A 16,472-nucleotide genomic window follows, 5' to 3' on the forward strand; every position below is an offset into this window, starting at 1 on the left:
GCTTTATCAGCAACTGGGAGTTCTGTATCCATGTCTGGAACACAGATGAAGTTTTTCTCTTATTCAACTGTGGCTCCCCTATTCTGATGTAGAAGGCAGGAGCAACCCTCAGGGTACAAGGAGGACTCCCCCCCCGCCCCCCATAGATCCCACGGATTAGGGCAAATGGAATAGGTAAGACTTATCTCCTAGGAAGATTCCGTATCAAATTCATGAGCCTGTCCATGGTTCCATACCTGAGTCAATCGTCTTAACCAATTCCACCTTAGGAAGTGGCATGAGTGAGGCCAGGATCATTCAAAAGCCAGGGTCTGGGGCCAGGCAGATGCTGAGGATGTCTGAACATTGAAAGGACACCTTAGGAGGAATGCATGATGAGGCAAAGCCAGCAGCAACCGACATGGGACTCCTCCCATGAAGCTGTCCTAGAGTCTCTCATAGTTACTCTAAAATGAAATTATTCCCTTTCTTTACCTCCCCCCCCCCATCTCCTCTGGGTGTCCCCAAACCTGCTCAATCTCTCTGCTCCAAGGGGTTTTCAAGGGCAAGAACTAGGGCCTTGCTCCTGTGTCTGATATCCTGGGTGCATTGCCTTTGAAGGCAGGATAGCACCCCTCAGGGCTTCTTCCTTGCATGGTGCTTTTCTCTCTTTGATTGTGCTGTCCTTCCTGTTCTCTAAACCCAGCTCTCTCCCAAGGTGCATGCATCTGCAGAGGTCCTCCAGGGAAGAGTGTTTCCAGACAGCCATTAGCCCAGACTTTCTGTCTGAATTTCAGACCTGGAGTTCTGACTGCATGACCTGCCTATTTAGTGCATCATTCTTGAAGTGTAAAATACTCTACATGTGCCACTCACTGACTTAGTGTCGTCTCCCCACAATTTTTTTTCGACTCCCAATACTGGGTATTATTCTGAGATAATTCTCTCCCTACTTTGAAACACAATCCCTTGGGACATTGACAAGTTTTACCTGAAACACAATCCCTTGGGACATTGACAAGTTTTACCAGGCTCTTGGCCTCTCTGATCTCACTGTTTCCCTCTGGGACTTATGCAGGGTGGGCAGGAAAGAGATTTCTCCCTCACTAGGAGTCTGCAGAATGGGCCTCACATTGTCCTAACCCTGTTCCTGCCTATCTCCCTCACCCTGTGTCAGAGCTAGCTTGAAACCTTGATTTCATCTGCCAGCATTCCCTTGAGACCCTGACCTTGTCTGTCTCTTATGGGCTCCAAAACTCACTAAGAATAATATCAAGGTGGTGCAGCACAGGAGAAAGAGCATGGAGACCTTTGCTCAAGATGTCCCAATCTCTAGCCTGCCACTGGGTGGAACCAGGGAGTGTCCATCTTGGTTGCCCCAGTGGATGCTGCCCTAGGCAGTCCTGGGGAAATTGGGCCTGATTTGGCTGCTGAATCTTTGAGGGATCCTTCTACACTTAGTTTTCTTTTATGTTGCCCTCAGAGTCCCAGGTGCTATCAGAATAGTGCTCCCAAAAACCAGCGCTGACAGCCAAGTGTGTTAGAGCAGTCACAGCAAGAACCAGTGCACTGACAGCCAAGTGTGTTAGAGCAGTCACAGCAAGAACCAGCACCAACAGCCAAGTGTGTTAGAGCAGTCACAGCCAGAACCAGTGCACTGACAGCCAAGTGTGTTAGAGCAGTCACAGCAAGAACCAGTGCACCGACAGCCAAGTGTGTTAGAGCAGTCACAGCAAGAACCAGCACCAACAGCCAAGTGTGTTAGAGCAGTCACAGCAAGAACCAGTGCACCGACAGCCAAGTATGTTAGAGCAGTCACAGCAAGAACCAGTGCACTGACAGCCAAGTGTGTTAGAGCAGTCACAGCAAGAACCAGCACCAACAGCCAAGTGTGTTAGAGCAGTCACAGCAAGAACCAGCACCAACAGCCAAGTGTGTTAGAGCAGTCACAGCCAGAACCAGTGCATTGACAGCCAAGTGTGTTAGAGCAGTCACAGCAAGAACCAGTGCACCAACAGCCAAGTGTGTTAGAGCAGTCACAGCAAGAACCAACGCTGACAGCCAAGTGTGTTAGAGCAGTCACAGCAAGAACCAGCACCAACAGCCAAGTGTGTTAGAGCAGTCACAGCAAGAACCAGTGCACTGACAGCCAAGTGTGTTAGAGCAGTCACAGCAAGAACCAGTGCACTGACAGCCAAGTGTGTTAGAGCAGTCACAGTCTCATCCCACAGCCGGAAGCCCCCAGGCACCGGCCCACACCAGCTTTCCTACCACCCAGGACACGCTTTCCCACCCACCATAGATTTTTCTAAAGTCTCAGTGCTTTTTTTTCTTAAATATTCACCTCTAACTAAATCATTATATGCATTTCCCGTGAGTTGTCTCAAATTCTCCTCAGAACAAGATGAGGAATACATTAATATTTAAAATAAAATAAAGCACGCGTGCGTGCATTCGTGTGTGTGTGTGTGTGTGTCTGTGTCTGTGTGTATCTTAGTTTGAAAATTCCTTAAGGGCGGGGACCATGTCTGTTTATATAGCACCTGGCACAGTGTCAAATTAAGGCTTAACAAATGAATTTAAATGAAAAGAGAGAAGAAACAGCAGAGACTCTCTGCCTCAATCCCCCAAACACCCTCTTTGCTAAAGGTCCTTACACTGACCACAAATTCTCAGGCTGCTTCTGGCCATCCAGGTTTGACCTGGTGACCCCACCTGTCCCCATATTTGCCATAACCTACCTGATCCTTTCCCATATCGAACTCACCAATGCTACTTTTCATTCCCAGACAAGGCTACACCCATGCCTAGCCCAGAGCTTCATCCTTAGATAACCCACCTAGTACATTGCCCTAGCCTAGCATGCTTGCTCAATGTGGCTACACATTTCCTAGGAATGCTACAAGCAGAGGTGTTTAAGATGCCTGTCCCCACACTGCCTTGGCCCTGTGGGGGCCTCCAGCCAGGCGGGGACCTGACAAAGGGAGGGAGAGGATAAGCTCCTTCAAAACTCCAGATGCAGCAGTTAAAAAGAGGACAGAGGCAATGATCCTTCAAATTGCCACATCTGTATAATCTGCCTTTTATTTTCTGCTTCATGAAGTTTTATTTCCTATTATTTATTCACCTCCCCACCCTCCCCTCCCCCGCCTCTACTCCTCTTTAGCAGGCGACATGCTCAGATGGGTCCTAAGCCTTGGCCGGGTCTGGCCACCCTCATCCCACTTAGCCCCTCCCCGGCTGGCTGCTGAGAGAAGGCACCTGCTCCCCTCCTCTGGCTCCTTTGCTCACCCAGGGCATCTGGGGGTTGCAACTCTCCACATCTTTGTGTTCCAGCCCTTAAGTAACCTTGCTCCATTCTCCTGTGGAGCCCTGATGAGACACATAAAAGGGGCAGAGGATCACGGAGGTAGGGCTGTCTATGTTCGAGGCCTGTCACAGTCTCCATATGCAGGAGCCCCAAACCTCACTGCACTCCATGTTCCCACCATGTACACCTTGTCTCCCCTGCTGGGCTTGTCATCTCCCACTCCCCACCTGCTCCCTTAATCTCTCAGCATCCTTTCCAGTTGAGTAGGTCTATGGCCAGGAAAGGTGGGGGACAATGTACCAGGAAAGACATGCGGGAATGGACATCCATCTGTATTGTATTTTGTTTGCAGTCTGTGACTGTCTCCCTCCCACTTCCCTATCCAGGCACAAGAAAAAAGAAGGAAATCTGGGAGGTGCAGGGTTCAGGGGACAGACCTGGCCATAAGGTAGAATCAGGACAAGACCAAAAGGATCGTTAGAATGGCCAGGTGAACGTTTCAGAAAGGACAGTGACATTATTATTCTGATATGGAGGACTAAGCTCAGGAAGTCATGTTTGGTATGCAAGCATCCTTCCACCAAGCTACAGTCTTAACTTGCCATTGGCAAGTTGAATCTTCCTTGCCTGATGACCCCTGATTCCTCTCTGAATCACAGAGGACAGGTTGCCAGCAGTGCACACGGTGGCCAGCTGCAGAAAGGCAGCCTTGCTAGAGGCTGAGAGAGCAGCTTGGGAGAGTGTCAGCCACTCCCTGATCTATGTGTGTTCTCTTGTGGTTCTCATTCCTGTTTAGCAATAGGGATTTGTAAAATCCCATTTCTAAGCACTAAGATTTTTGGTCTTTGGGGTGTGTGTGTGTGTGTGTGTGTGTGTGTGTGTGTGTAATGATTCCTATTCAGTGTATCTTGCTTTTTTTCTTATGTGTTTGCCAAACACATAGGGAATGTCTCCTTAGCAGGTGTTTCAAGGAAGACTTCGGAATGAATGGACTGAGAAGCTGTAAGAGTGGAAACAGAACCCAAATGTCTCCCAGCTTCTGCCCCACCCCAGGCTCCTTTAGAAGTCTGGATGGTATTAAACAAACTGAGCCAGAGTCCAGATCTGGGTAGGTGGGGCAAAAGAAGCCACCCCAACCAAAGACACATCCCAAATATGGATATCTAGGTTTGTCACCACACGTGGAATCAGAGGGGAGAGAGAAAGATGAAAAGAAAACAAACACCCAGATATAGAAATAGGGTGTTCGTTTACTTGATAGGAGAGTATCTGAGGATTTAGAAGATGCTCTTACTGAAGAAGATTAGGTCAGACCCTTCAGAGTTTACCAATTTCACAGCAATCCCATCAAAAGTTCAAGGAGAATTTCAAGTCACAGAGTTCAGTCAAGAAACTGAGAAAGGGTGCCAGGCAGAGGGGACAGAGCCAACCATGGCTCTGTGCTCCTTTCCCCAGCTCACAGCAATATCCTCTGACCAGGAGAAAGTAGGTAAGGAGCCAGGGCCTCTTAAAACAATAGCTAACAGGTTCTCCTCATGACACCCAGAAATGATATACAGGACAGACACCGTATCAGCCAGAGGCAAGCATGAAAGAAACTGTCTGGCTGTCACAGTGAGCACCTCTGTGTCCTTCTTACTTTTCCAGAGCTAGAAGGCCAGACCTACATTCTCGCCTGCCCCCCATCTATGTTCCTTTCCTGGTTCTGTGCTGCCTTGGTGAGAACCAGGTTTCTTTTTTGATCAAACCCATTCTTTTGAAAGACAACTTCTTCCCTCTGGCAGCAACTTTTCTGGGTACTCTTACTTCCCTAGGGGCACAAGTGTCAGAGGGACTAATGCTGCCCACAGCCAGGGACCTCCGTTCTGGGCCCCAGGAATACAGTTGGGATGGGAGCTGAAAGGTGGGGCAAAGTCACCTTGGAAGTGGAAAGAGACAGCAGTCTGGGATGTGAGCTTCCTGTCTGTGCTCCTAGTGAGACCTGAGGCTGTCCCAGGTGTTTATGATCTTGGCCTCTATTGGCAAAGTAAGTAAATAGAAGACAAACACAACAATGCTGTATTTCTAAATAAACAACTTTCTCATTTAAGAACAGTTCCTAGAGTTTTAGTAGCAGGTGGGGGTGGGGTAAACTTTGGTTCTGAAGCAGGAGGTAAGGTGTCTAAGACGCCCCAGGGAGGATTTGAAAAGGGCGGGGTTGTGGGAAGGGTATCCTTGGCAAGGGAATCAGGGTCCCTGGACTAGTGGGGAGAGCGATGGCTGGGGGAGGTGCCCTGCTTGTGAGGGGGGTGTGCTAGTTGTGGGCACCGTGGTGTGGGGAGGGAGGACAGTGTCTTAACTGGGGAAGGGTCTCCTGACTCTGGAGAGAAGTCCATGGTAGAGGACTGTGGAAGAAAAGGAGGGAGCAGGGTCTCTGAGAGGGGAGAGGGGAGAAGGGAGAGGGTGTGAGGGAGGCATGATGGGGGAGGGTGTTGGCTTCATGCTGTTACTGTTTGATTTATCCCTAATGAATTCTCAGCACATGGCTGCTCCTGGCTCACTCCAGGGGCCAGCTCGGCCTCCTGTGGGCAGAGCCCGCCCCGACTTCACAGCAACAGCGGTTGCTCGCTCAGAAAAGAGCCAATTTCCACGCTGCACAGTCCGCTTCACTCAAGGGAAATCACATTTCCCTGGGAGAGCCGCAGGCAGCGCTTCACTCCCCGGCCTGGCCCACTGCCACAGGGCACAGATGTGGAGAAGCTACTGCTCCTCCTCCACTGCGCCTCCTCCCCGGGGGTCTGAATCCTGCACCCCAAATCTCCCAAAGCCACTTCATGACCTGGTGGCTCAAGAGAAGGAGGTTGCCCAGAGGAAGGGGGACCTATGCTGCCCACCTCCTCTGGGGAAGACCGGACACCTGGACTCTATTTATGAGGAGGGATTGTTGTGATGAGGTTAATGGGTGGCACATGCCCAGAGCCCAAGAACCAGAGCCTGCCATCAAGGTAGTGCCCATCCCAGAGGCTGTGTTGTAGAGGACCCCAGAATGCAAAGCAATGGGGACAGGATGCCCTAGAGAAGGTTTGAAAGGGGAAGGGCTGTGGGAGGGGATGGAGAAGAGGCCTCCTGGCATTTTCTGAGCCTATATAGGACTGGCAAGCCCTTTTCAAACACGAAGCCACATCCCTTAAGATGCCAAGTCCTTCACAAAGAGAAAAAGACTGGCTCAACATTGGAACTCAGTGGAAGAGACAGAACAAGAAGAGACTGGTAGAAAAAGGGAGAGAAAAAGAGAAAAGGCAGGAGGCATTCTGGGAAGGAGGGGCCTTTCCCCAGAATCACAGAGATGCCTGGGCTCATAATTACCTTTGAGGTAATTATGAAGGAGTAGTCAGCTCCCCCATAGAGGGAACACTTTCTGGTTCTAAAGGGAAGGTAGCTGGGAGAACCTGAGGCCAAGGGCAGAAAGGAACCAGAGGCCAGCCTGGTGCAACCATGGCTCTGCAGATTCCATAGCGCCTTCTACTGCTACTCGGTCCTTTCATCCAGAGCTACTGCCAAGTTGCTGTAACCAACCCTGTAACCTGTCCATGAGAAGGGCATATGAGGCCTCTCAGAAGCACTGTCATGCCGGGACTCCTACAGCCTTAAAGCAGAGTGAAATTAGGCCTCTAATAGGGGGTTATTCATGCTCTTATCGAATTACATGATGATCTTGTTAAAATAGCTCTTGGCCTCAATTTCCCTAAGTGCAGCATGGGACCCGGATTTGAATGGAGAAAGAGTAGATGATGTGAATGTGCTTTGTATGCACAGCAAAGAGAGCAGGCTGCTGTGTATGTGGGGGTTACCTTAAGTCCTGAGGTTCAAACAGGGTCTGAGATCAAGGAAGAGCAGAAGCAATGTCCACTGCCTCCACTGACAAGCTCAGCCTATGTGTGGAGACACACAACCACACCAATGGTAGACTGGTAGACACCCACAGAGATTTTTAGTCCTTCCTGTGCCTACTCCCAAGGGAATTACAAGAGTAATTACATTGTAAACTAAGTGAAGATATATCTGGGGCAAATAAGACATCAGAAAGATGGGGGCAGGTGGGAATAGGGAGTGGTAAAAGGGGGCTTGCACACAGCCTAGGGAATGTGGGAGAAGGGGGCTTGCACACAGCCTAGGGAATGTGGGAGAAGGGGGCTTGCACACAGCCTATGGAATGTGGGGGAAAGGGGCTTGCACACAGCCTAGGGAATGTGTGGGAAGGGAGCTTACAGCCTAGGGAAGGTGGGGAATGTGGGCTTACACACAGTCCAAAGGCTTGCCTTGGAGAAGCAAATCTAAGCTTCTCTTCCCCAACCACCTTCCTAACTTGGAGTTTGGGGGAATATAGCAGTCTATGGCAGCTGTGCCCCTATGCCTGGGGCCCCCTATTCTTCCTCCAATAAGAAATGTATTCATTGCCAGTTTGACTATCTTGGGCTTGCTGCAAGCCCCTGGTGACCTGGCACCCTGCTAGAAGGTACCAGGAAGCAGGGAGGACTGGGTGAGGGCAGGAGGTAGGGTTGGGTAATGGACAGGAACTTCTGTCTGTAAAGCTGAGGCCTCTTTACAAGACTAGTGAAAATGGTTGTCTCAGATGCAGTGGAGGAGAAGAGTGAGGTAGTTTCTCAGTGCTTTGGTGATCTCTCAGGCAAACACCTCATCCCAAGTATTCCTGCTAACATAGGGAAATGTTTCCACAGAAACCAGGGCCCCTAACTCCCCTTGAAGAGTAAACTAGTCCTCTCAACTTGCAGTTGCCCTCGCTCCACCCCTAGGTGGACATAGCCTTTTAGCTCAGCCACAGCAGCCTCTTCCCATCATTCCTTCTTTGGGTCCATGTATGGACCACAAGCAGACCTTTCCCAGAACCACCTTAGTGTTGAGGTACTTTGAATATTCGCTCTTTCCTTAAGAGGGACTCTAGTTTGGCCTTGGATAGAGTGTCTGACTAGGTCCTGGAGAGTACTTGCTAATGTTGGCTCACACTACACAGTCTCCCAGCATCTACTCTCAGCTGAGTTGCCTGCAGTGACTAGCTGAGCTCAAAAAAAGGCAAGTTAAGTTTTGCATCAAACATATACATCAGATCCCTCTATCATTTGAGACCTGAGAGTGAATGCCAGGGGTATATAGTGTCTTCTGAAATGCAATGATGGCTGTGTAGGCTCCTAGGAACACCAGGAACCTCAACGTGAGTATCAGTTGTGGATGACGTTAGGGAACCCATGAATCCAGTGAGTTGGAGCCATGGAAAACCTCAGTTGTAATAGGCTTTGATTCCTACTTCCAAGCTTACGGATAGAAGAAATCCCTGTTCTTGAAAATGAACTTCATTCCATATCCCCATGAACAAACAGGGGCAAGATTTCTTCATGGGAAGTTTCCCCTCATGACACAATTGGGCTCATCCCATCCTTGCCTCTTGAATGTTCTTGAAGCCTCCTTTGGGCTAGACCTGAAGAAATAACAACTTTAGCTATTTCTGTCCTTCCAACCATGGAGTCCCCAGTTGGGATGACATAGCCTCCCTTCCACCGAACTCTATCCTGCTCTCTTCCCAGACATGCTGGACCATCTGGGTCCAGCACGGAAGGAAGGGTTTACATAGATGCCAGACAGCTCTTCTCCCGAATGGGGGAACAGACACCTGTGGAGAGCAAAAGAAAAGAAAGCCTTGGCAGCAAGCTCCCTGCCCAATCCTTCCTTGTATCTAGAATCTCCCATACTCCTACAGAGAGTGCAGTGGTACTGTCTGAATGTGCTGGATTCAGAATAAGAAGACCTCATTGAACCCAAGACTTCCCTTTTGGGCCATCCCATGTTTTTCTAAGTGGGTTTTCTCCTATGTAAAATCGGGCTAATTTGAACTTGTTTTCCTAGATGCCCCCACACTGCCTGACACAGAAGAGAAGTTCATCTCCTTGCCTGCTTCTTTAGCACTATGAAGCTCAAAGCTGCTGTTTATGTGGGGGCCACTTGTAGTTATTTGGGGAACTTCTTCAACTCACTCCTGATACTCTGGCTTTCACTTAAACCAACCACTTATGAAGACTGTATGACTGGCATGGTCCTGTGACACGACTGCTTTATGCTGGCTTCTACTTAGTGGATCAACTCAAAACTTGATTTACCCAGCACCGACATCTATTAAGAGCAAGAAGAGAATGCTAAGCCAAGACATCTAAAATGTCCCTTCTAATCTATTTAAAGTGAGTTGTTAGTCACTTGGTTCTGTGCTTAGAGGAAGTCCATCCCCAAGATAAAACCTGAGACCAAGAGTAATGGTTTATTGAGTCATATGGTAATGATGGGTTGTCTTTTTTAAAAAAAAAAATCAAGGAGAAAAGCCCAACATAGTAGGGAGACATTTTAGAAGCCAAGGTCTGGGGGATGGAAAGAGGGAAGCTTGACCGAAACAGAGCTTCATTTACGGTATTTACAGTAAGGTTGTGTGGGGGAAAGAGCTGGGGAGCCAGAGAGGGAATCTTGTTGCTGGCCTCGGGGTCTCTTCAGTGACTCGTGAGGGCTGGAGCTGCAGAAAGCACACTTGAGTTGGCAGGGCTGTTGAGAAGAGGACATGGCCAGTCCCATCTATTGTGTCTTCCTGTGCTCACTGAATTTTCCAGGGGACAGGTTCATTGCTGCCAAAGGGGTAGCCCACTAGTTGAGAGGCTAGGGGGTGTTTGTAGGCTCATAACAACTGGAAGTGGAAGGTCAGCTGAATCCCCAGAGAAGTGCCCATCAGGTGGTAGAGGTGGTAACTCCCAGGATAACTGATAAGTAGAGCCTTGGCCCTAGGCCATGACTCTAGGCCAGAAGGACTTGCTTACTGTCCATAATTGCTGGAGTTGTAGTGATGAAGACCACACAGGTGGCCCTGTACACCCTCTAAGTTCTTTGCAAATCCTGTTTCTTTCTCTTGGTGGGTACCAGCCTTGGTCCATTTCTCCTCCGTGACTCTTTTGAAATGGATGGTTCTTGGTTCCTGGAACTCCTGTCACTCACGAAATGACTCTTGGAGGACAGTTTGGCCTTCCCCAAGGTCATCCTGACTTTCATGGTTCATTTAATTGACCACACAGGGAGTGAGCGGCAATGCTGGAATTGTGGTTATTTTTCATGTAATAAATAAAGATTCCTTTGTGTGACTCTCTGGGGCCCGTCTCAGGCCAAGTCCTCCTGTTGCCTGGTTGTTCCCACTGTCCCCATGACAACTACAGATGGTCAAAGGCCGTGGCAGAGGTGGGCGGTGCGCTTGGCCTTGTTGTAGAGCTGTAATAATATGGGGAACCTGGACACATTAAAACAACAACAGCATTGCTGGTCAGAGGGAAAGCTGTACCATAGCATTCCTCTACATCTGCTGACCTTTAAGACAGCAAGTGTTAATCATTTATCCCCCCGCCTATCTGATCATCAAAGATTAACTCCTCTCTAGCCTTTCCTCCTCCTCTGGCCTCACCTTTGAGTTTCTAGCCAGAAAAATGATGGCTTCTTTCTCCTACTTCTCATGACTGCTTTGACCTTTAACACTCTCACTTTAGGCAACAGAGAACAGCTACACCCAGAACCTCCAAAACTGAGCGCAATGAGTGACTCAGGTGCTCTCTGGCCTCGCCTAAATAATGGCAGGTCAGATCACGCTCTTCCAAACACACAAAAGAATTGTACTGCTGGTGGGCCAGAAGGGTTCTGGACTTGAGGGACTCCCAGCAAGCTCCACACGAAGGTCCTCTTAGTACCATCAGCACCACTGTCTTTGCCCTTTCTGGCTAAATGTGGACTTGAACACATCTGTCTTGGAATTGAACGTGTCTGGCTAACAGCATGGGTAAGTCCCCTGCAGGTCATTTCTGGGACTGTAAGATATGAGAAGGAGGGAAGGGGTTTTAGGAAATGGATGTCTGTAAAACTGGACATCTTTGAGACCACTCCACTCCTTCTCTCTGGTTCAGACTTGCTCTGACAAGGGGCCACCACTTGACAAGGGTCTAATGGGGCCACCACTCAGGAAGGCTCTAAAAGAATTCCATTGTGCTCTTATTTTCCTCAAAATCTTCCTCAGACAGTTGAGGGACCCAGGGGTGAAAAGGTAGCCTCAAAACTCACTGAAACTCACTTTTCAGATATAAACCCTGAATATTATTCATTTCTCAAGTCAAATATAAGGAAATGGGTGGAAGAAAGCCTTTGTGGTGACTCATGACTGTCTTCAACCTGTTTAGATAACCAATGAGCAAGATGTCACCTTGGCCTCAGTTCCCAGGAAGGAGAGTAGCTAGCAGTCTGCTCCTGAACGGTGCCTCCTGGCCTTGGCTTGAATGTAGCTTAGCCTTTCTCAACCCTTGACCTTCAAGGCCTGATTCCCAAATTTTACACAAAATGAAATTTGAACAGACATGCTGTGGGAAGGACATTTATAAAAGAGGTAGAAGGTTCGACCTTCTGTTCTCCCCCCTAAACCTACCAGCTACTGTGATCTGCTGCTGATTTCTTCTGTGACGACTGCCATCTCTCTAGACGTACCTTCCAACCTGGGGCCTCCCAGCTCTTTTGGCCTGGCTTCGTTCCCCTCCCCCAACCCTCCCCTGGACAAACCCAGGAACTTACTCAGCAGGCTGGAGTTGGGGAAGCGCCAGGCCTCACTGTAGGAGGCGTACGGGGTGTGGCTGTAGGCATTGCCAGAATACTCACTTCCTGTTGGAGCACACAGGCAAGAGAACTGTGAGGTTCATGACAACTGTACAGGGATTGGGACAGGGACACAGATCTGTGGGACTGACAAGACCGAGTCCAAGAATGAGTGGCACTGGACAGTGAAGCTCAGGAGGCCCCACAGTATGGGTCACTTTGAGCAGCTCCTTCGTACACTGCAGTCCCCAAGAGCCCCCCCCCTCCCCAGAGGCAGACATCATAATCTCCATTTTCCAGGTAAAGTGAGGCTCCAGAAACTCACACAAGTTGAAATCTGAGGTAGTGTGGAAACTGCCAAAACTATAGACATTGAGCCAGATTCCAATCGCACTGTGTCGGCTGCTTGTACTTTCTACAGATGAAACTTTCCAGAGGAGCCCATGACAGGGAGAGGGGCTGGTGGTGAAGGAGGGGGCCAACCCTCAGGAAAGCTGAGCTCTTGCTTTAGGCAGACTCAGCCCATGAATTCATATGATGTATGCTGGGCTCCTTTCTCTGTGAGCTAATCTTTGGCTTTCCCAAAAGAACCAAAGACTTTACTGAAGAATTCCCTTCCACAACAGCAAACGGGTGAGCTGACTACTCCACCTATCATTTGGTTTGAAGCTTACAAAGCTCTGCCTTTTCCGTCTCTCCCAACCAGCCCCGTGACTGAGGAAGAAGCTCATCTGCGCGTGCACTGCAGACCGGCGATGGAGCATGAACTTGATGTTAGAACTCTTGATCCTAAATGTCAGGTGATTCCTTCGAGCATTTGCCAGATGACTTCACTTACAAACCCAGTCAGATTCTAGTCAACTTTATATTCAAAAATGTTTAGTCTCTCAGAACTCATCTGTGATTGTGAGCTAAATGCCCTGGCTTTTTACGTGACTTCTTATCTCCCTCCTTCAGACTCTGGATGAAGATTTAAAACTCCTCAGCTCTGGACTTGGCTCTCTCTCTCTCTCTCTCTCTCTCTCTCTCTCTCTCTCTCTCTCTCTCATGCGTGTGTGTGTGTGTGTGTGTGTGTGTGTGTGTGTGTGTGTGTGTGTCTTTCTCCCATGCCTTACTTCCTTTGCCTATTATACAGGGCAAACTCTTGTCTGTATCTCATGGGATTTTGGTGAACATTAAATGAGATAGGGAATAGTAAATGCTTAGAATCATGCTCTTGATAAAAGCAGTATCAATAAATGTTGGTTTCTTTTTATTCCTGAAACAGGTACAAAAAAAAAAAAAAGTTCAGTGGATGCTCAGCTCAGCCACACAAACTTAGAGCCTGGGCTGGGCGAGCAGTGCTTCCTCATTGTGGAGGAGTAGTCATGTGTATATAAGGAATGGAAGCCTGAGGTAGGGGAGCTTCATGAGCTCTCAATGTGTCTGGGGCCTCCATAGCCTTGCCTCAGACCCATTGGTGAGGCTGACAGTTTCTTCAGGATTTAACTACAGCTGCCTGATATCTGCTTGCTGAAAGGACTAGACTGTAGCTGCCAGTCTGTGCCTGGTTTGTGCCTGGTGTCTGCCTGCCTGGAGGACTGCTCTGCAGCCTCTGAATCATATTTGGTGTTTGCTACGGGATTGAACTGCCACCAAAGAAGATCAAGAAGATCAAGCTCACCTCCAAAGGACTATTGCTGAACAGGTCCACTCCCCCACATCCTAATAACTTTTCTCTTCTACTACCTCTGGTGGGTGGTGGGCTGGAGGAGAGGTTGAACCCTTATTAAAAGTAGGCTGCAAAAAATGTATGCCTATAGTCACCCGCCATTCATTTATTTGTTTTGTTTTTTTTTCCCGGAGCTGAGGACCGAACCCAGGGCCTTGCGCTTACTAGGCAAGTGCTCTACCACTGAGCTAAATTCCCAACCCCCCTGCCATTCATTTATTGAACGTACTTCTTTGCCTCAGTTGCTAGGATGCCAAGAGAGAGAGGCGCCATCTGGGTAGACAGTACAGCTTGCAGTGTGGCATCTGTCTGCCACCAGATCTGTCAACCTGTGTATAGCCACAGATAATGAAATGCCATTGTACCTAGGAAAGGCCAGTTTCCTTTGTTCTTATACCGGATGCAGCTTGCTGCCTCCTTTTCTGCCTGTGCTTTTGCATTCTGTTACAATCAGGCCATGATCTAGGCACTCACATCCTTAGATCTGAATCTGATCATTCCAAGGATTTGCTTCAATAGCAACAACCTTGCCCTCTGTCCCTCACTCCCTTCAGGATCTGTGGTACTCAGTCACCCAGACTGCCTTGCAGCTTGTCTGCTTTTGCTACTCACTCTCTTCCGAGCCCTCTCTGTCAAAACTCCAAATGATGTTTGGAGCAGCCTCTGGGAGATGAAGCTCAGGACTTAACCACCTCAATGCTATGGACTCTAGTTCTTGATTTCCGAGTGTACACACACACACACACACACACACACACACACACACACACACACACACACGGGGCTCCCAAGCTCGCTCTGTAGACACCATCTCTCCTTCTTATCTCTGTAGTGAACTTGCTGGCAGGTTCTGTCCCACTCATCACTAAACACACTGAGTGCCTCCCTCATCCTTCAGGGCAACGACATTCCTAGCTAAAGCAACTGTTGTCCCTTACAAAAGACACCAGCAGTGGTCCCCTGACTTGTCTCTGCGTCTACGATCTATTTCCCCAAGGATCTGAAAAGTGTTCTAAAACCTGTCCCTGGTACTCCCTCCCTCCCTCCTCCCCCTTCTGCAGTGCTCCCTCCAGTGCTCGTCTTTCCCTATCCTGTCACACTAAATTAGCTTTTCCTGCCCCCGGGCCTTTGCACTGGCCTTCTTTGGAGCTAGGGACGGTCAGTCTCAGTTTATCACATGACTGACCATTTGAAAATCTCCTCTGAAAGGCTTCCTGTGTTTTCAATCTGAAACAGTAATCTCCTCTCCCTGTGGCTCCCCATTACATCACCACATTTATTGTCTTTGCCTACTTCTCTAACCATGACACCATGCATACTCGTCCATCGACTTGTCTGTCCACGGCCCATCCAGCACCACAAATAGAGAGATGCACTCTGTGCATTTCTGTAGGCCCAGTAGATATCCACTAGTATTTGTTAACTGACAAAGTGGTCATACAGTAGGGCTCAAGGTTGGATAGGATGTGGATAATAGAAATATTAATAATGAGAGAATGGATGGGGGATGGCCAGAAACGGGGAACAGTGGAAGAAGGAAGAGACACACATGATGGATGGATGGATGGATGGATGGATGGATGGATGGATGGATAGATGGATGGATGGATGGATGGACAGACGGATGGAAAGATGAATAGAATGATATACATGTATATATAATGATAAATGAAGAAGAGTAAGCAGATGGATAAATAAAAAGGAAGATAGTGGAATGGAAAGAGAAAACAGAGCATAGAAGAAAGCAGGAAGAGATATCCAGATGAATCGAACCATCTAATCTGCCCACTCTGTTTTATAACTGATATGAAAACCACTAACTGTACGGTCAGGCCATAGCTTGCATCTTTATTTATGGTAGGATGGGATACAGTGAGGGAAAATGGAAAGAGGCACAGACCCCAAATCTATAAATTTGTGTTTGAAAAACTTAGTCACTTAGTTTCATGCCTAAACACACCATTCGGCTCTTGTAAACCTTGGTTTCCTAGCTATAAAACTTAGGTCCTACCAGCCTCCAAGATGTATTCTAAGGACCAAGGGAAATAAAGTTATGCATACAAATAGCCAGGTATTCAGAAAGGATAATAAATTACTGTTTATTCCTTTACAAAACTGACTGAGTAATGCAGCTGACAGACCTTATTTGAAGCCCTTATTAGTCACCTTACATGGGGGTGCTTAATGAGTTAACTGACTTTAATGGAAAGAATCCCGGTCCAGTCAACTGAAACATTAAGGTGGTGGTAAGAGATGGATATGATGTTATTTTTCTGCAAAAGACATTCCTTCAGAATCCATTTGTACAAGAGTGCTCTCAAGAACCAGTTGATTCATTTTAATGGCATTGCAATTCCTGAAACTAGCATGTACACAGCTTGCTGGAACCCCACCCCCAGTATGGTGAGACCCTTTCCTTTTGCAATTTACTTGCAATCGATGTGGCGGACGTTGTGAGTGGGTGAATGCGTGTGTACACACTGTATGCTATTGTGTGAGAGAGTACTTCACAGTGTCCGCTCTAAGTGAGGTCTTCCTGGATACCACCCTTCCCCTGCCTTCTGGCTTTGTTCTGGTCACACTCTGGCCCCAGGAACCCCTTGCGCTGAGCCTGCCCTCAAGAATCATTCATAATTAAGAGAGAAGTCATCATTGTGCCTTGTGTTGCCTCCTTCTCCTCTAAGCAGGCAGCAGGGAAAGTGGAGGGCTTGGAGGAAGGAGGTGGGGAGCAGACAGGAGCCTAGGATTTTGATTGAGAGACCCCATTATCCACACTCAAAAAAATAACCGAATCTTTTCCTTTTTTATCTTGACCAATCTCAT

General features: G+C 48.3%; 1 protein-coding gene and 1 long non-coding RNA gene across 8 annotated transcripts in view; one reads left to right on the forward strand and one right to left on the reverse strand.

The window, feature by feature from the left end:
- Positions 1 to 9,573: 9,573 nt before the first annotated feature.
- Positions 9,574 to 16,472, reverse strand: part of Pax8 (paired box 8) — a 56,738-nt gene continuing 49,839 nt past the window's right edge. For 2 of the 6 annotated variants that reach the window (NM_001429514.1, NM_031141.2), the window contains 2 exon segments: positions 9,574 to 10,598; positions 11,918 to 12,004. In NM_001429514.1, the coding sequence (NP_001416443.1) occupies positions 10,522 to 10,598; positions 11,918 to 12,004 (164 nt within the window). In that variant the 3' untranslated portion in view covers positions 9,574 to 10,521. 6 annotated transcript variants of the gene reach the window in all.
- Positions 10,776 to 14,015, forward strand: LOC147995375 (uncharacterized). Of its 2 annotated transcripts, none has more exons than XR_015684182.1 (3): positions 10,776 to 11,138; positions 12,645 to 12,738; positions 13,206 to 14,015. It is a non-coding gene; the product is annotated as an uncharacterized LOC147995375 (long non-coding RNA). The 2 variants fall into 2 exon arrangements; XR_015684181.1 differs by lacking the exon at positions 10,776 to 11,138 and adding an exon at positions 12,007 to 12,238 and having other exon boundaries at positions 13,206 to 13,753.

This window comes from Rattus norvegicus, chromosome 3 (genome assembly GCF_021556685.1).
Source record: "Rattus norvegicus strain SHRSP/BbbUtx chromosome 3, alternate assembly SHRSP_T2T, whole genome shotgun sequence".
In the NCBI taxonomy this organism is placed as follows: Eukaryota; Metazoa; Chordata; class Mammalia; order Rodentia; family Muridae; genus Rattus; species Rattus norvegicus.